The 20,896-nt window shown below is 41.4% G+C and overlaps 1 protein-coding gene across 2 annotated transcripts in view; it reads right to left on the bottom strand.

Annotated features, from left to right (window-relative positions):
- Nucleotides 1-1,488: 1,488 nt before the first annotated feature.
- SERPINB12 (serpin family B member 12) overlaps nt 1,489-20,896 on the bottom strand; it is a 38,031-nt gene continuing 18,623 nt past the window's right edge. For both annotated transcript variants that reach the window (XM_080821999.1, XM_080821998.1), the window contains exons 2-8: nt 14,697-14,882; nt 12,486-12,620; nt 11,583-11,723; nt 9,933-10,050; nt 7,363-7,505; nt 6,243-6,410; nt 1,489-5,279 (exon numbers count right to left, since the gene is read on the bottom strand). In XM_080821999.1, the coding sequence (XP_080678125.1) occupies nt 4,875-5,279; nt 6,243-6,410; nt 7,363-7,505; nt 9,933-10,050; nt 11,583-11,723; nt 12,486-12,620; nt 14,697-14,864 (1,278 nt within the window). In that variant the 5' untranslated portion in view covers nt 14,865-14,882 and the 3' untranslated portion in view covers nt 1,489-4,874. The remainder of the gene's footprint in view (nt 5,280-6,242; nt 6,411-7,362; nt 7,506-9,932; nt 10,051-11,582; nt 11,724-12,485; nt 12,621-14,696; nt 14,883-20,896) is intronic.

Below are 20,896 nucleotides of genomic sequence, written 5' to 3' on the forward strand. Positions count from 1 at the left end.
CTGAGAGGGTTAAAGGGGCTAACACATATAAAGGTTTTTGATCAATACCAGTATGTGTAAGTACTCAACAAATTTCAAGAAATATTACTGTTCCAGTTCAGGGATTTCATGACTGTAGTCTTATTCTGGATATTGAAACTCACCCCATGCCTAGACCAAACACTAAAAAAAAAAATAGTGCCAAAGGGAAGAGTCACAACTGCCAACAATTTGGGGACATAATTAGAACTTAAAATTAAGAATTTCTCTTCTTACTTTAGCTGTCAGTTGAAATCATATTTTTACTGGATGTATTTCTTTACCTTTGAAGCCTTTGACTGCATTGGATTTTGCTCAAAGCAACATGAATTCAATTTCAATTCCTCTGATATTTATAGCATGGTGCCAGGTGCTGGGGATTAAACACGCCATGCTCACCTGTGCAGAAATACAGCTAGGAAGGATTTTCTGTTGCATTTACAACTTGACTGAACAGGAAATTCTTTAATCCTATATTTTTCCCTCAAACCTGTAGACTAGGTTTTAAACCTAGAAATTTAACACATCACGAATGCTTGAGGAGCCTCTGATTATTTATCCTTTATAAGTGAACCTGTTCTTTTTTGCCCAAATGTTAACAGAATTATTTTCTCAGCCTTTTATTTTTGCAGTTTCTTAGCAAGTCAATTTTTGCTTACTTTTCTTGGAAATCAATCCATGTAATCAGGTGACTATCCAAAGTAAAAAAGTTTCCTTTAATTGTGTCTTGATTATTAATTTCATGCCAATGAATATGCTTGCTTTCTCAGAAACACCTAACTCTTGGGTTTATTTTCTGTTCTCTGTAGCTATGAATTTCCCTTTTATTATTTCCTATATATTCTAAAACAAACACTGAAATACACCCTATTCATCACTAATTAAATGTTCCAGTACATCAGTTTTGCTTCTTTACTGCCTCTAAATTCTATTTAAAGTCTGCTACTGTATTTTTAGTTCCCTGGCAGTCTTTTTATATTTCATCCAGTTTTTTCACACCTTGTCACAATTTATCTACCGTTTATCTTCATAGATTTCTTCTCCAGTTCCACAAATGTCCTGCCTTCTTCAAACCTGTCAGTCATCCCAAAAAGTTTTCTAAAGTTCTCTTCAAGTTCTTGCCACAAATCATTTTCTGAAGCTTCAGATCATTTTTTGTCTATAGCATTATGTATTCATTCCTTACTGGGCACAAATTTTTTTAAAACTCTATATGTTCTCCTCATTTACATAACCTTGGACCTGGGATGATCTATTTAAAACCTATATGTGTCAACAAAAGGTATGTGGGTTTCCACCAGATCCCCTGTTGTGCATTTGGTTGCTTCTCAAGTCCTTTCACCCAACCGTAGCTAAAACATTATTTGATGCATATGATGGATAACATTATTTAGAAGGGAAACAGTGTATGAGAATATGAGAATTTTTAAATTAAATGTTAAGCATATAGAACACATTGATAAGAGGTGTGTCTCTTAAATAAAATCTTGTGTTTCATATATTGAGTAAAAAAAAAAAAAGAGTAAGACAGTAGATTTGGGAAAACAAGAACACAACACGAGTCATGTGAATGAAGAACACGTTTGATGTTGGCATTCAACTACGGAGCAAGGAAACCCAATGAGACACCACACAGTTTCCTCACCCATGATCCCACTCATAGGGCCTCCACCTAAGGTTAATGATACTGTAAAAAGAAAAAAAAAAAAGGCCACACATCCAAATGCAAAAGATAAACAGCAATCAGGGATGAAGCAACATATGTTCTGGCTCGCTCCAGCTCAAGAAGAAACTGGGGAGGAGTCTGAGGGGGAAAGATGCATGAGATAATGTATGAAATCCTAAGGAGGGCTGAAGTTGAAATAAAATAGAATGTACAAAGCCTGTGACCCCGAGAACATTAGAGAGCCTCTTGAGTACGACACATTAGTGGTTCTCTTCCCAGAATGTTGTACTCAGAGTAAATGAATCAGTTGTTTGGGAATCTACATTGCCTCGTTTGTCTTACCTGTCAACCTTGCTGGGTGGAGGGAATCATGAATTAGAAATGGAGGAGCTCACTTCCCAGATTTGAATGCTCTGGCTGGTTTTCGAGCGCTTATAGAACATGCACGGAATTGCACGTTCTCTGTGCCTCTGGCTGCCATGTTAAAAGGTCAGTCTCACCGGCGCAAGAATGAAGAGTCAAGAGCTCCTAAATTTGAGCATAATTCCCAGTTTCTCATAGGCTTCCATCTACTGTATTCCATAGAACTAAGTTAGAATCCTGTCTTCCCTGTATGGTCAGACTCTCTTGACAGTTCAAATAGAGGGGACAAATGAAGTATACGAACGCAACAACATTGCCACCAGGGTTCTTTCTGTCCTTGTCCCACCAAAAATACTCTCCTTGTGAAGACTAAACTGCCCCAGGTAGAAAGTGACAATACCATCTCTTCACTTTCCTGTGTGTTGTATTGGGGGAGTATCATTCAGTCTTCAAATGGTGGCAAGAAGAAAAAAACTGCCAAGAAAGACAGAGGCTAAGAGACCACAGCAAGGACAAAGGAGAGAGATGGCTGTCTGGAATTTAAGCTGGCAAGGCTCTTATGTTTCTGAACCTCAGGGAAGCCAGTAATGGGAGGGAACAAAGCTGACTGACACAGGGGTGGCACTATACAGGGAACCACTTGTTGAGGTTTTCCTTCCAGATCTTAACTTGTAGACAGTAGAAACGTCTTCCAAGTTTGATGATCCACTGGATATCACTCCTAGATTTTAGAATCATTGCGAGCTTTGATCTTTTGTGTATGCCTTCATATATAACTATGGTAGAAAGTTAAGCAAGATTTTCTGGCACAAGATAGATCTTTCTGACATAATTGAGATGAATGGTTAGTTTTATAGATTACGTATTTCTATATTTTGGGATAAAAAAATTAAAGCTAGGTTTAGGTCACTAAAAAAGTCAGTTGGCACATAAAATAGTGTACACATTTTAACCAACGACAACTGTTTTATCTACTAAGAAGAAACATTTTAATCAATTGAAGATTGGTAAAGAGTAAGTTTACTGATTCACAGATAGAATCTCACTCCCATTTTTGTAAGGAGGTACACTTTCCCTTTGTGATTAAAATTCTGAGAGAGCCCAATACAATGAGAAGATGTGTTCATCAAGGAAAAGAATAAGAACACAGCAATGCCAGACAATGCCAAACCTTCACAAAGGTCATAGTTATTGAGTTCAGTATCCAACAGCAATGACAGGTCAGGCATGGAATCTTCAAAATGTTAGCCCCAAAAAGAACCACAGAAGTAACTACATATTTTATTATCTGACATAAATCTGACATGCCTTCTGTGGAAAGGACTTGGAAGAGCCACCTCAAGCTGCCTCACATCATCAATGAGAAATTTTTTGTACCACAAACAACCTTTGACAATGAGAAGCCTGTATGGGGAACATGGAGCTTGTCCCTCACAGCACAAAGAAATCATTACTATAGAGACACGGGGGGACGGGGGCCAGCATGACTTAACCAGCTGAACTTAACCTACCTTCTCCTGCAAAAACCGCCACAGCCACCCTTAACCAACACAGTGGCAACTGGGAGGAGGACGCTCATAGGGCAGGGCAGGGCAGGGCAGGGAAATGGGGCCACGGCCAAGACCAGAAATTCACCTTGACAGAATGATTCTCCATATCCTTGAGTTAGGCATTAGTAATAGTCATTCCAGAGCGTTCAGCTAAGGCAGAGATCAAGAATTCAGACAGACATATCAGAGAATGAAGGTCCCAGTTCTAGAGTCTTGAACAAATAGGCATCTGGCTTTCAGTAGACTAGAGCTTGATATGAAGCCAACGGCCTTCCTGACAAAGATTCCCACATGCATCATGCCCAGACCCAGGCCAGCTCTCAGGACGTGACCCGGCATAAGGCCTCCAGGAGGAGATAGGTCCATGTGGCAGACTCCTGAGAGAGGGGGTTAGGGAGTCAGCAGTCTACAGGGAGGGCAGTGCTCCCCTCCCCCACCTAACTTATTGGGTATTTAAGGGTAACTACAGAGGTGAATTCTCTGAGGAAGGGGTGAAAAAGACACACAGGATCATGCTTCATGATGATGGCCTAGGAGACTCAATAAGGAAAGCTGAGACTAATTTTTAAATCCACTGCCCCTCCCCTAGGTCTATGTCAGATTCGCAAAACATGTCCTGACCTCGGCAGAACGAGTGCTGGTCAGGGCAGGCTTCCGTCCTTGAGCTCTCACTTAAATCCACCCCTGGTGGGTGGATTTTCCCTCAGGTGAGAAGCATCTTACAGGGCATCTTCCATGCAGTAGAAGAAGATGGGAGAGGAAGAGGCAGAGCGTCTTCGCCAGCACTGACCCCTGGTTTTAACTACCATAGAAATAGAGCTGAGTTTCCAAAACACATTCCATTTAAACATTTCCTCCTGTTGCCCATGTTAAAGTGGTTTCTGAATTTATCCTCCCCTAGAAGTGGTCTAATGACTTGAACTTCCAGGATTCCTTTATATGGAGGTAGGGGACTTCAAGTCAGTACATTACACATTCCATTACACTGACCTTCAAGGTCACAGAGGGTGAATTATATGCTTGAAAGCTTAGCGTGGTGAAAGGTTAGGGAGGGAGCCAGAGACTTTGATACTAATGGGCGTAGATGAAAGTCAGCTACAGGGTGAGAGAAGGATCAGGACAAGCTCAGGCCAGTGGCAGGAGGAAGGGGGCATGGAGCTGTGACAGAATTCGGTCAGCTTTAGATATCAGCAAGAACGCAAATTCCCATGTTATGCCAGCGGGAGACCATTCTGCCACTTTCTTCCAGCTCCCAGGTACTAGACAGTGTGCTCCTTTCAGGGAGAGCAGACCCTGCCATAGAACAGAATAGTTTGGGTTTTGTTGTGTCTGATGAAAAAGAGAAAAGGGTGATCGGCAGTAAACGTCACCCAGGAAGGTATGGACCTTCCCGTGCCAACAGCCCCACTGGCAGCAACTGCCTGGGTGCCATTTTCATTCACCTCCACAAAGGTTTTATGGAAAACTTTAGAAAGGTACAAATTGGGACTTGGAGAGATTCCAGTAAGATCAGCCTTCCCTTCCTCAAAGATATCCGTGATGCCCATGTCCTGTAGAATAGAATTGAGATCATAGCTGTCTTCCAGGGTGAACTGCGGGAAGGAGACGTCCACTGTTTCTTCTGACATATTCTCTGAGCTGCTCCAGGTCATTATTTTTTCATGAGTGATGTTCCTTTCAAGCTACAAAAGGAAGGAAATAATGTTTAAGGTCGTATTATGAGTCAGCAAAGGATGCCCCAATTACTTCAAAAAGCTTGAGTATATTTCGACAGCCAGTAACTATCTTCAAGGTCCTTCCCTAAGCCTCAACCCACTCTGATCTCATTTAAATCCCTCCAAGCAATTCTCTTGAGTCTTTAGAAGTCACAGGACAATTTGAGTTCTGGTATCCTCTGGTATCTGACAGACTGGTGTCTGCGTGTCAAAGCCCAGCGAAGCTCCATTGACCAAGTTGAGTGAGCTTGGCCACGCCTTAACATTCTGAGGTCCAATTCCCTCTTCTATAAAATGGAGATAATACCATTAGGCTCTTGCGGGATTAAACAAAATGATGTATGTAGAGTAATTAGCATAGTGCCGGCACACGATACGTTTTGAATCGTGGCTATTGTTGTGATCACTATCCGGGTATTTCTCTCTCCCTCTGTCTCCAGACAGAGTGTCTCCTGCACAAAACAACACACTGCCGAGGCCCCCCAGCCTTCACCGATCCCCAGTTCACAACCAGTTTATCCCAGCACCAGATCTCCACTCTGCCAAGGCACTTGCACCCAAAAACAGAGTTCAGCTAACAGCTCCGTTCTATGAGCCATAGCAGAATAGTCCAAGCAAGAGGCCAGAAGTCAGGATATTGAGCATTTGCAACAAGTCTCACATCATTCCATGTCCAGATCCCTCGGTCTGGAGAACCACCACAGAGAGCTGTGAGATGGGAGAGGAAAGCCCTATCCAACGCTTTCGGCATTCGTCCTTTTCTAAACCAATGAGGAAGAACTCTCTCATTGAATTCGGATTCTTACATATTCTCTGATATCTCTGATAACTGAGGTGCCATCCTTCCTCAGGCAGGTAGATGGTTAATAGGGCTGCTCTCCAAAGACTGACAGTGAAGTATTTTGTAGAGACAGTGAAGTGAAGACTTACCTCTTCCAGGCCCTTCACGTTATCTGCAGAGCAAGAAGGCAGCAGGACGAACATGCTGAGCGCTCCCTTGGTATACCTCATTTCAAGGATCTGTGCCTTCAACTCCTCTATGAAGCCGATTCGAAACAGGCCCTTTTGGTTCATCATCCTCACAGTCCTCTTTTCATTCTGCAGTGGACAAGATAGAAAGTCACAGGACAGTCACGGGAAGCTCGCGCACCCCCGTGGCCTTCATCTCTCCTGAGAATGGGGCTCCACTAAGATAAGGAGCATCTTCACCAGAAGCTCTGAGCCACACCGGTGACCCAACCCATGAGCCCTCTGCCCACTGATCAGCCAGCCCGTCCTTGCCAACACCTTACTTTCCCTTGGTTTTCATAGATTCTTCAGTTCCCAAGACAACTCGTTGGTAAACTGTCTATCCAGGCTCTCCCTGCAGCCTAGCCAAGGGATATATCCCCACCAGCTTCGTACCTTCCGTGTCTGCACCACCCAGTCTATTGGCCTCACCTGATCTCCTGACCCCTTGCCTTCGCTGGCCTGGAGCCTTGGTTAAATGATAATTATCTACATATTGAATCACAGTACTTCTTCCATAGGTTTCCATCAGATCAAAGGCCACCATCCCAGACACCTCGAGTTTATGAGAGGTCATCAATAGACAAATGAGATGCACAGTGCTTTCGAGAGGAACACAGCTGACAGGTGGTGAGCTGGGATCCCGACCTTCCCTTTTCTCCATTCTACAGTTCGGTGGCTTAGAACATGGGCTTTTGAGATAAATACTCACAGATGTGAATGCTAATGCATGAATTTAGCCATGTAACCTAACCTTTGCATTCTTTCCCCCCAACTCCTAAATGGGAATAATAACACCCATTTCCGTAATGATATTTTAGGGAACGAGTGAAATAACGAATGGAAAATGCTCAGGGTGGTTCCTGGCACCAAGATGGTCAAGGAACTTCCGATATTGATTTTTCTAATAACAAAATATTCTTATTATATTGTATGCTGTAACCCAGAGACCTAAGTTTTAGAGTACATATACTATAAATCACACTTCTTAGTGGAAATTATGAGAGCAATATCTAGAAAACCACGTGCTATAATATCATACCTCATTTAGAGAGAAAGGGGCATCAACTGTGTTTTTAGGGTCAAAATATTTTTCCCATTTGGCCTTGAAATAAACAGCATTCACCAACACAAGCACCGTCGCACTGTCAATTGCATCCTTGTTGAAGAGTTCCTTGATCTTACCTTAAAAAAGGTTTCAGAGAATATCCTGAATGTGAATTGTACCAGAAGTATTCATGTAGACAGATTTTCCTGAAGGCTGCTTCCCATCCCCAAGGCTAAGGCATGTCTGATTCAAGAACTAACCTAAGAAAATGATGCCACTCACAGTACAGTCCTGGATGCGGTGGAGGTGAGGTGGTGTGTCGTGGGGGAGACACACTGTCTCTCAACCCCAAGAAGGACCCATTCTAAAGCCCTGAAACTGAGGGAATTTCCTTCTATTCCCTGAGTCACTATGGTTGGAAATTGCCATGAGACATACTATGCCATGATTTACTTTTCTTTTTTTTTTTTATTAAGTTTAATTAGCCAACATATAGTACATCATTAGTTTTTGATGTGGTGTTCAATGATTCATTAGTCCTGAATAATACCCAGTGCTCATCACATCACATGCCCTCTTTAAAACCCATCACTAGTAAGAAAATTACAGACAAATATCCCTCAAGAACATGGGTACATGGACCTTTAACAGAATATCAGAAATAAATTCCATATATATATACATAGATATAGTTAATTTACATATATACATATATAATAATATAATAATTTACATATAATGTAATTTAACTATATATGTATATATAGTTAATATACATATTAACTATATTTATATATATATTACATATATACATATGTTTTATATATATGTAAATTAACTATATTTTTAATACTAGCAGTATTAAGGAAAAAATATTCATTCTAACTGTTAAAGAAAAAGTTATTCAGCAACACTTGTTAAAGCACTATAAGAGAGTTTATTCAAGGGAGGCCATGTGACAAGTGCAGGGACCATTGCAATAGCACCTTACAGGGGAACAGAGCATGGACTCAACTCTGTGTACAGCACAGACCAGTGGGAATTTATAACCAAGGAGAGTTGTGGGTCAGCAGATGGAAAATTACTAAGAAGCACATGGGTTAGGGGGTTAAAAAAAAAAAAAAAACCATCACTGGGTTACCCTCCTCACCTCTGTGATTTACCTTTCAAAGTAGACCCTGCCACATGATAATATTATAACCTCCTTGAGAAACAGAACTATTGTGTAAACTTCCTATCTCAAGTGCTTATCACAGCAAACGGTATATGCTTACATATGAACAAAAATGCATATAAATATGCTAGGCCAGGTCAGGAGGGGCTTTCACATGCCCCGTCTCATGCCATCGCATGTCAACTATGAGAACTAGGTACTGTTTTCCCTTCTTAGAGAGGAATACACCACAGCTAGTGAGAGGTAAGGCCACACAGCCAAAAATCAGCAAGGCTGGCTGAGATCAGTCCTGGGGCCTTCCTGCTCTTGGTCCAGCTCTGAGGCTCCTTCCACCATAACACAGCCCTGAGCCAGACTGGAAAATCCCACGCTGTCAGGCAATCATCCATTTGCGGTACGTATTCTTTTCCACCGCAAAATACCAAACCATTGGTTATCTGAATACATGCCTAGTCCTTAAAGATGAGTAGAGCTTTCTACAGCAAGACTTCCACTTAAACTCCATAATAAAAGACTATGCTGACATCACCTACACTTAAAATACTGCCAGAGAGTTAACTAGTTCCTTAGTATAAATTTTTTTAGTGAACATGCTTTCTTCTTGGCAACTGAGTGGAACCTTGAAGAAATGGGCATTTTTGCAGCATATGGACCAAGTTAGGAGAAATAATTTTGGAATTTGGGTGCTTCTCCCAGGACAAGTCCAGACAGGAGAGTTTCATATTAAAAAATTATTCCATTTTATGTTGAATTCTAAATTTCACTACTCATCACTATCTCTAAACCCTTCATCCAGAAAACACCTATGTACCTAGTGAAAAGTTGATTAAAATTGGATTTAGTTATTTCCATTTCCTTCTGAATAACCAGATTCTCTTTGCAACATTTCTACTGACATTTTTTTTTAAAAATAGAAACAGTTGGGACACGTGGGTGGTTCAGTCAGTTAAGCGTCTACTGTCGGCCCACATCGTGATCCCAGGGCCCTGGGATTGAGTCCTGCATTGGACTCCTTGTTCAGAGAGGAGCCCGCTTCTCCCTCTGCCTGCCACTCCCCTGCTTGTGCTCGCTCTCTCTCTCTCTCTCTCTCTCTCTCTGGCAAATAAATAAATGAAATCTTAAAAAACTTGGAAATAGTTAACATCCCACTGGCATGTGCTTGGCTGAACAGATTTCCCCCTTTATGAGGGAGCAAAGGAGAAACACAGCATCTAAGCATGTAACTGTTTGCACCTGCAAAACAGGCTCATGCATGTGAGCACCTGGTCATGACAGACTTGCAATCTGAGACACCGGGCTGACTTTTCTCCTTTTAAATGGAAAAGAAGACCAGCTTTATTGAGGTATAAATTCACATATCATACAATTCAATGTGTTTGGTCTTTCTTACCTTGGGACTGAGATTCAACCCAAAAATTAATCTGTTGTCTGGACTTCTCGGAGTCCTTCCGGAAATCAACACTTTCAATGGTCGTGTGGTAAAACTGAATCACACCATCTAAGTATTCCTGTTAAAATGGAATAAAAAGAAATAATACAGTGAAATCCGATAACCGTGCTAATAGGTGTGAGGCAGTCAGGAGAAGCCTAATGAGAGAGATGGTCATTTAAACAGGACGCACGTGGTCTCTATCTATCCCCCACTCTTAATTAGCCACAGGCCTTTCATTCATTGTGGTGACAATTCAGGATATAGAATGCTTGTTCACGGGATGTCTGGGTGGCTCAGTTGGCTAAGCCTTTGATTCTTGGTTTCAGCTCCAGTCCCGTGCCCGTCTCTGCGCTCAGTGCAAAGTCTAATTGAGATTCTTTCCCCTCCCTCTCCCGCTCCCTCTGTACCTCCCCCTGCACGCACTCTCTCTCTCTCTTTCGCTCTCTAAAAATAAATAAATAAAATCTTTTTAAAAAAGAAAAAAGAATGTCTATTCATGAAGCAGTCCACAGTTACAAGGGCACAAGCCGTTCCCACCAGATACCCTTTTCCTTGAACGTCCCATTTGTGGAGACCCTGTAACATCAGTATGAAGTTACTTGAGAGATTTAGCTGCAAAATGCCTCTATTTTTAAGAATTAAAGCCCTACTTAATGGTTACAGAGTTTCCGGAGCAATGAAAATGTTTTGGAAATCGGGTGATGTTTGCACAACATTGCGAATGTGATCAAGGCTAACAAACTGTTTACTTAAAACCGGTTAAAATAGCCATTTTTACGTTATATGTTACCACAATTACAGGGTAATATACCCAAATGACTGGCGTGTACACTTTTAATAGGTGAATTGTATGATATGTGAATTTATACCTCAATAAAGCCAATTCCAAAAAAAAAAAAAGGACAACATCTAAAAGCTCATTCTCATTGTTGAGAGAACATACTTCTTTTGGCCAAAGGAGGCTAAACCCGCCCCCTCACTAGACCAGCCTAACCACCTGCATCACACGTTTGCCTATGGTCACACCCCTCATGCCCATTGCTAAGTATGTGGCTCCTTGCAGCGGTGAGAGAGGAACCTGATGGGTCTTGCTGTAGGTACACGCTGCTTAGCCACAGGGACGAGCCGGGCGCCCTTTGGCTCCAAACGCAATCTCCTTCTGCTATACCGCGGTGCTGCTGAGTACAATTCTGTTGAGGGGTGGCCTCATGGTGGCATGAAAGGGGATTTTAAAGATGTGCTGGGGGAAGGGTGGGGAGGGATAGGAAGAACTACAAGGTGCATCTACCAGGCACCTTTACTGGGAAAGACAGTCCCAACAGAGAAAGTCATTACCAAACCCACGTGTGCTCCAAAGTTATTAGGGTCACACGACCCCCTTTCACCCACAACAGGCCTCCTAAACTGCTCAAGTTGAAAACTGGCAGAACCAGAGCAACCAACAGTGTGGGAGAGAAAGAGGTGGGCCCTGGGGAACCCCCAGTCCACAGTACATCCTCCTGTCAGACAGGATTGCGGTCCAGGTGCCAGGTGAGTAATCCAGCTACTCCCCGATTTTTACAACATATGCCATATGATAGTTTTGATCACCAGCCATGCCGAACTCACCGGACAGATCTGGAATTCCTGCTCTCCGTAAAGCCTATTGGCAATACTTAGGGTGTAATCAACTCGGATCCTGTCTATCTTGGAGAGAAGCTTCCCGAAGTAGCAACTGAGCCGTCCACTCTCATCATTGGAAGACTCAGCCTGACAAAAGAAGAAAGAAAATGGAACCTGATCAGGAGAGCAAAAGGCCACCAGAGCACGTTGTCATTTCATGTTGTTACCATGTGGGGGAGCAAGCTGAGAAGAAGAGAGGAATGGAGGGCAGGAAGGGATCCCAGGAGAAGACCGTGGCTCCCACTAGGTATCAAGGTCCTCCAGGAACGGTACATCTGGGGACTCAGCAGTGTACACTGTTTTTGAGTTCAGTGCACCTCGTTTTCCTCTATATTCAAAAAGATAGAAGAAAAAGACAATCTTCTCTCTACCCTCCTATTAAACTTTCTAAGGTACAGGGATGCCTAACCTGGAGAATATCTTCCCCACTCCTGGTATGAGAAAACCAATAAAAGTATATTTCCCCATGAAATAGATAAGGAGAAGTAGAGAAAGAGAGTAAGACTCCCACAGCTGATTCCCACCCCTTACTGCCCTTCATCCTCCATCATGCTCCATCCTGGGGACCTGTGACCTGGAAAAGTAGGTGAGTTCTGGGCCTTTCCTCTAACTGCCTTTGTCATGAGTAGAAGATACTAGATCCTACTCTTGAGGAAACTAGCTTACAGCCAATGACATATAAGATACATAATCAGAAAAGAACTGGAGGTCGTACGGCATTCTTCCTACTGTTGTTGCTGCTAATGACAGCCAGGACCTAATGTCTGGGGATGAGCAACCATTGCCAAATACAGCATAACCAGAATGAGCAGTTCACAAGAAGAGGGGCAGGAGTTCATGGTGGCTCACCTGCAGGGTCGCAGACTCCCTCGTTTCTTTCTGCGCCTCCAGAGGGCTGTCAGCCCGCACTTCCAGTTTTTTGCTTTTCAGACAGGGATCGGGTTCTTTTCTTCCGTTCTGGGAAAATTCATCGAAGTGTAGTACCTGCGTGAGGACGGTGATGGGGTTTCTCAGACGATACGAACCAGGAAATCTGAACAGCTTCAAAACATTTTTATAGTGTGACAGGGACAATGACTGCAGAGTCAACCCCACAACAACAGTGCAAAGCGTAACGGATGATCCTTTTGACTTGGTTGTGAGGTGGAATGGAAGGGAAGTGAACTGCACGCAACCCCCGGGGGCCTGCGCTTAAGAATGAATGTAACCAAACTAAAAGAACATCCGGGTCTCCACGAGACACATGCGGCTGTGGAGCTGGTCAGACTGTTAGTATAAAATACTCATTGGATTTTTGAAGACTTGGTATGAAAAAAGAATGTAAAATCTCTCATTGAAATTGCTTGCTTGATTACATGTTGATATGATATTTGGGGTATATGGGGTTAAATAAAATATACTATTAAAATTAGTCTCACCAATTTCTTTTTACTTTCTTATGGCTGCTAAATTTTTTTAAATCACATGTGGGGTTTGAATTATATTTGTGTTAGCACTGATCTAGACCTTTCAGTCAAGCAAGCAAGTGAGGGCAGCGAAAGACAAGTCCCCCAGAGCACTGCAGGAAAGGCAGGAGACAAAGGCACATCTTGTGTTGCTCGGGACCGTTTTGCTGGGCAGGTGAAACCCAAGTGCTTGGAGAAACAGCCTCTGACACCTGACGGGGAGGATGCCAATGACAGTCTAAAGCTAAGTTCTCCTAATGGGATACTGTTAATAGAAGTAAATGAATAAAGCAGAATAACTCCAAACACATTCTGCCTTAACCCAAGAATTCAACTCCTCCCTATTAGGGACAACAGACAGGTGCCCGCATAACCTCTGTGCTGTGTGCAAGATCCAGGGAAGTTATAAGACCAACCTCGGGCGCCTGTAGATTATTTGGGAAGTTGATCTTGTCACATTCACTCGTTCATTCAACAGATTTGTATTGGAAGCTGCTATTAGCCAAGCATGGTTCTAGGACAAAGATTCTTGCCATCTGGAGGATTGTATTCTAGCCAGGGAGGCACATAGGAATGAGTTACTGTATGTGTTATGTTGGAAGATGGAAAATGCCATGTCAGGGAAAAGTAGATAGTCAGGTAAGAAGTCATTTTATGGGGTGAGGAGTCGGGATGCAGCATTAGGTTGAGAGGCGAAGGAAGGACTGGTTGAGAAGGTAAACTCTGATCAAAGTCCTGAAGGAGAAAGTAAGTTATAAATCAGTTATCTGGGGGGAAAGCCATTAGGCAAAGGGGACAGAGCAAAGGCCCTAAGGCAGGAGTGGGCATGCTTACCCAAGGAACCTGGAGGCCAGCGTGTTTGGAGGAGTGGGGAGGGGACAGGGTGATAGAGGGAGTCACCTGGTTGATGGGAAATCAGATACTAGATCTTCATGGGCCACTGTAAGGACTCAGGCTTCTATCATTAGCTAACTTGGAAGTCCAGGTTTTGAAATGATGAGAAATAGGCACTCCTGAGGCTTTAAAGGATCTTTCTGGCAGCCAGATTGAGAACAGACTGTCAGCAGAAGCAAGGAAGCCCATGAGGAAGTTGCATCCAGGTTAGAAAGGATGGTGGTGGGTCAGACTCAGGGACACAGCAGGAAGCACCTACGTTCGGGTTGTATATCTAGAGAAAAGCCTGTTGGAGTTAGATGTGAAGTGAGAAAGAGAGAAGTCAAGGAGGACACTAAGATCTTTTCCACCGGATACATAATTGCTTACTAAATATTTATTTATGAAATGAAAGAACACATAGACACATTAGAAATATTGTTAATCATATCAGTATGGATAATTATAGAGCAGAAGAGGAACAGACATGCAGGCAAACAGACAGACAGGCAGAGACAGAGAAGGTGACTGAGAAAAGTTATGAGCCTGGGGAGGCTGAAGAAGTGTCATAAAGGAGGCAGAGGTTTCACTGAGCCTTGAAGAGAGAGCAAGGTGGGATGTAAATGAAAACTCCAGGGCAAATGCAGTCTCCCCGCCAGGCCCCAGGCTCAGTGAGCATCATGGCATGCGAAAGGACTAGGGTCTGACTCTGAGGGTGGACCCAGAGATACCGGAGCCACACCTGGTCGATCTGCTGTGCACTCTCGCTTCTGGCCCCCAGGCGGACCATGCCAAGGGCAGCTGAGAGGCTTAGAGGACAGAAGAAGATGTTTTTATGAGGATCATCTTTGCTTATCTCCTGGAAAAGATCAAAGCAAAATTTGGTGTTGGCTGCCACGAGAGAGTCCATCCTGAAATTGATGACAGTCTAAAACCAAACACAAAACAAAACAGAGAAAACATTATGGTCAGAGGAAGATAAATAAACAGTTTTCATTTTAAACACATGAGATATAATCATATACAATGATTCTGCATGTTATTAAAAACTCAAAAACTAAGGTCATCAGCATCTTGGTATATAGATATTGATGTCCATATTGATATTGATACAGACAGAGGTCTATTTTCATTTAGTGATATGATTTAGTTCCCTAGAGCTGCTGTAACAAATTACCACAAACTGGGTGGCTTAAACAAGAAGAATTTATTCTCCCTCAGTTTTGGAGACCAGATGTCCAAAATCAAGGTGTTGGCAGGATTGGTTCATTCTGGGGGCTGTCAAGGAGAATCTGTTTCTTGCCTCTCTCTCAACTTCTGGTAGTTTCCAGCAACTGTTGACATTCCTTGGTTTATAGAGGCACCACAAATCTCTGCCTCCATATGGTGTTCTTCCCTAGTCTTCTGTGTGAGTCCACATTTCCCCTTTCTTATAAGGATACCAATCATTGGATTCGGGCCCACACTAATCCAGTATGACCTCATCTTAACTTGATTACATCTGCAAAGACCCCATTTCCCAATAAGAGCACATTCACAGGTACCAAGGATTAGGTCTTAAACATGTCTGTGGGGGATACAATTCTATTGTGGTAAAACTTCCTTTATTTAGGTAAAACAAAGTTACAAGCAACCATGTCCTCATGGTCAAGTCAGCAACAAGAAAACTATATCCCACCTCCTTCTTCACAGGCTATATATGGTTCTGCTCAAGTCCTTTGCCAGCATTCCCCTCTCAACATCCTAGGACTGACAATACCCAGCAAATTGTCATGAGCCATGTACTTTGTCACCTTCTCACCTCCTTTGACTCATTCCACATGCAACCTGTAAGCCTTGAGGTGTTTCAGTCAGTCATTGATATTATTGTTCAAGAGATCAGTGATCTTGAAAGACGTTGGGAGTTTAGAAATCATTAGATTTAATACCTTCTCTTGACAGTGTAGAAGTGATATGGAACCAAAATAAGGGAGTGATTCCTTCATGACCGATTCCTTGCCCCTCATCAATAATCTGTTCCAGAAGTATCAAGAAAATCTTACATAGATATCACTTTGGACCATCCCAAAAGAAATGCCTTTTCTTTTGTCTTTTTGTTGGTGGATATTACATATTTTCCAAGATGGAAATGTAATCCCCTTTATGTCTATTTATTATCATCAGACATGTGGTACATAGTAAAGCATTAAGAAATTATTGCACTGAATTGAACATTGTACATTGGTTTTAGAATCTTTCCAGCTTAACATCGGCTTTTTTAGTCTATAAAACCTAACTCAAAAAAAATAACATTAGATACCCATTTTTAAAAGTACAGACATATGTTTTACATATATTAGCTTTAACCCTACAACTTTACAGAGTAGATATTGTCATTCCCTTTCTACAAATGGGAAAAGAATCAAAGAATTGAATCACACGTGTTGGCCTAAACTAAGTGCTCTTTCTGCTGTATCTACTATTTCTCCTAAGTTGTCCTCAGTGTAGGACAGACTGGCCAAACACATGCCCACTGTATATTGGTGTTTTCCCCTGTTCAGTTCAGAGTCCACTTTTATGCTTATATTTTCTTTCCTGCTGAACTCATACGTGATGCATATTTCTCATTTTGTGCTGCTAAAACTGGGTTCAGATAGATGTTTTCCAAGAAACATATGTCCTGAGCTTGTCTGGAAATTCATTAATGCTTCTGACCTCAGGAATCTACATTCTTTAGGTAGAAAATCCCTTCACATCCGACATGTTCTACAACAGTAGCTAGCATTGCCCCTTCAGTAACAAACTTACTAAGGAAGTAGAGAAATCAGATAAATTCAAGATGGTCTGGGTCAAGGGGATTTCACAGACTTGTGTTAAATCATAAAATTTGGATAAAAAGTAGTCTCATCTTTTTTAAAGTCTTGTCATATAATCAGGGTTGCTCTTTGATACAAATCCTTGGCACCAAAGGAAAAGGCAGTGGATTCTCTGGCTCTTTGTTCACTACTATAAAAGAAGGCTAGAGACACAATACTCAAGGCAAAGATGGGATTTGGATTGAAAATCGAATGATCCCAACCTGGCTCTTTAAATGTCCCAGCTATTTGCTCAACTTTAGCCTGTTTCTTTTTACAGATGTGCCCCTGGCATCAGAGGGAAGGGTGTTCCTTTCTGGTGTGACATGCACAGAACTGAGCAGCTGGAGTCTTACGTACTTAGGACATGATGGCTCATGCAGGCCAACTCCCTTCTTCTTGAGACTAAAATTCCTGAGGCCAGAAGCGGCAGTGACTTGCACACAATCATATAGCTGGCCGGGAGAAGAGCAGGGCTCAGACCTCTCCATGCCCAGGCCTGCTCTCTCCTGGAATAGATTGTTTTCTGCCCATTTCTAATTCAGCTACTACCCTTATTCACTCTGGGAGCTGCAGTGTATCCCCACACTCTCCCTGCCCATTGTTGCCTAAAGAACATGAAAACTACACTAAATTTTGTGAACTTTTCACACATTCCCTAACCTGGCTCCAGCTACTATCTTGTAAAAAAAAGTCATCCAATAATTACCTTCTGAGGGCTGTTGTCGATTTGCTTGTTTTTGAATTAGAAACTGGCTAAATCTGACAGTAACCTAATAACCCGATAACCATTTCTAAAGTTATCCCATGAGGACAGTCACTGCACGTAGAAGGATGAGCTGAATGAGACCCAATTTCTGCCTCTGAGAAATCCACTCTCTCATAGAGCAGGTGCCCCAATAGAAGCAGCTCCCGTGATCTAAGAGCATCATGGAATCCTGTACTCATTTACAAAAGGAAATAGAAAAAGCAGGGGCATCTGGGTGGCTCAGTTGATTGAGCCTCCCACTCTTGGTTTTGGCTCAGGTCATGATCTCAGGGTCATGGGATCAAGCCCAGTGTCAGGCTCTGTGTTCAGCAGGGAGCCTGCTTCAGACTCTACCCCTGCCCCTCCCCCAATTCATGTGCATGTTCAATCTCTCTCTCTCTCTCAAATAAATAAATAAAATCTTTTAAAAAAAGAAATAGAAAAAAGCAGAAGAGTATTAATAAGAAAAAAATTTTAAACAGCACTCATCAAGACTTATTCTAGTATTACTCTAGTAAAATTCAAGCAAGCAATTTAAAAATATCATGTTTTCAAGATTTTAAAGCTACTTAACACTGTTCTTATTCATTAGAGAGAGATGCTCTGGTGGTCAGTAAAAGCCGTGTTGTGTTGTTACAACAAAAAATAAAGGAGGAAAATCTCAAGGTCGGTTTTCTTGTCCTCATCCAAAATCCCTTTACATCAGTACTAATTTGAAAATAGTATGACCAAGCCAGTCTCCAAATCCACTGGATTTACATATGGGACCAACTTAGCAATGAATGGAAAGTAGAGATCTAATCATCATCATACTAAAATATAACCATAACAGATATTTTTCAGAGATGTGTAGCAAAATACCTTTCAGATTTTAAAAAGTGGTATGTACAAATAAGTTCATAGAAACAATTTCATAATAGCCCAAACTCAGAAACAAACCAAATGTCCATCATCAGAAAGATAAATAAACAGCTTGTGGGTCAGGTATACAATGGAATACACAGAAATATGTCTGAGTGAACTCTAGTGCCCCATAATAATGTGGATCTCATAAGCACAAACTCGAGTGAAAGAAGATGGATGGGAAGAGTCCATGATAGTATAGTTACATAGAACTTCTCTATATATTTATTATGTATGTATATTTATACATAAATACACATAAGTTTTATATGTATGGATGAAGTTTAATTTTAAAATGTACTCTAGATATATTATTAAACATGGCAGCAAATTTTAGAGCACTGAAAATTTATTTGTGTTTAACACAAGAACTAAGATTAGAGGAAAATTTGAAGAATAACATCTCAAAATGAAATTCAGTCTCCAGATGCAATTAGGAGTTCCCCAAGCATTAACAATAGATACTTAACATCCGCTCTGGAAAACATACACCTCACAAAGAAGCTACTGTTTGGCGACGTCTGAGTCTAAAGGCGGATTGCTGAGGTAAGCTGCTTCTTAATAAGCTACAACTTGAAACACTTGTACATAATTTACTTCAGTCATCATTATTTCCAAACAGACTTGAAATGATCTTTAAAATAGCAAGGTCCCTCAAAACTCTATTCAGCTTAAGGAATTAGCACAGCCCCACCTACAATGGCTTTATAATAACAGCTACCATTTAATTTGCCTACCATGTGCCTGGTATTTCACAAATGTTGTCTCTAATTTTCAAACAATCTGTAAATCAGAAATTATCTTCATTTTTGTTGACCAGTTGTGTCAACAAATTCGTCTGTTTGGTCACCCTCTTTCCTTCTACATCATGCTGCCATCTTGGGCAGATAGCCTTTGTCCTCTCCAAGACCATGGCTCTAGTAACCCACCACACAGCTTCACGACAAGAATATGTATGTATAATAAATAAGAACCTAATAAGGTAAATACTGATTAAAAAATAACAAAATATGTATTATTGGTTTCACTGGTGTCTCTGACCAATGGCCAACACTAAACGTCCATCAGGACCACTCTGGACCACCTCATTGCCAAGGGGCACCTCCAGTCCCAGGTTGTTCTTCCAAGACTCCTCTGATCTGCTGAGGGGCTTGCTTCTCTAGACTGAACATTTCCTCGAACATTTTTTCAGATTGTTTTGAAACCTATGCAAATGTATCATAAACATAGATTGGAACTTTGTGATTGCAAACAACTTTATCCCAAATTAGATCTGGCTTAGGTCACTCCATACTTACTGTCCTCATCATCACCTCCTTCCAACCATAATTTTAAAGAGGGGGGCTAATAGGCAATTTTTATTCAGAAAAAAAAACTCACTTTGATATCAATAATACTATTTTATCATATTTTTGTTTACAATTCTTTCCAAGTAAGTGATTCATTATTTAACCTCTAAGTAAAAGGACTTTGGTTCTCAAAGTCAAATTTATGATGCAGATGGAAGAATATCAGATATCATTAATGATATTCTGCTATCTGCATGATAAATTTGAATTTTGCTCCCACAATATTGACAAATCAATTGCCTTCATTTCCTTTTTGCTGTTGTTTTTTGTTTTTTTATAATTTTTTTATTTTCTTATAAACATATAATGTATTATTAGCCCCAGGGGTACAGGTCTGTGAATCAACAGGTTTACACACTTCACAGCACTCACCATAGCACATACCCTCCCCAATGTCCATAACCCAACCACCCTCTCCCTACCTCCCTCCCCCCACCAACCCTCAGTTTGTTTTGTGAGATTAAGAGTCTCTTATGGTTTGTTTCCCTCCCGATCCCATCTTGTTTCATTTATTTTTTTCCTACCCCCCAAGTCCCCCACGTTGCATCTCCACTTCCTCATATCAGGGAGATCATATGATAGTTGTCTTTCTCCTACTGACTCACTTCGGTAAGCATAATACCCTCTAGTTCCATCCACATCATTGCAAATGGCAAGATTTCACTTCTTTTGATGGCTGCATAGTATTCCATTGGTGTATATATACCACATCTTCTTTATCCATTCATCTGTTGATTGACTTCTAGGTTCTTTCCATAGTTTGGCCTTCATTTTCTACATGCTTTCTAATCTTGCAATCATAGTGTAGGTATAGACATAGATGATAAACACACGACATCCATATTTGTTTCCCTTATCACTCTGTGAGGTAATTATTTTTTTTTCTATTTCTGTCTTTGCTTCCAAAACATAATTCACTTGTGGGCAGGTTCCAAGTTTCATTTTCATCTTTGTATCCCATCAGTAAAGAATACAAATAGTGGCACATAAGAGCATTTCATGAGCTTTTATGGCTTTATTTGCTAGCATCTGCCCCTTTTTCACTGTAAATAATTCTAACATTTGAAATATTAGATGAGGGGCATCTGGGTGGCTCAGTGGGTTAAGC

Source organism: Martes martes (genome assembly GCF_963455335.1).
Source record: "Martes martes genome assembly, chromosome: 13".
NCBI lineage: Eukaryota > Metazoa > Chordata > Mammalia > Carnivora > Mustelidae > Martes > Martes martes.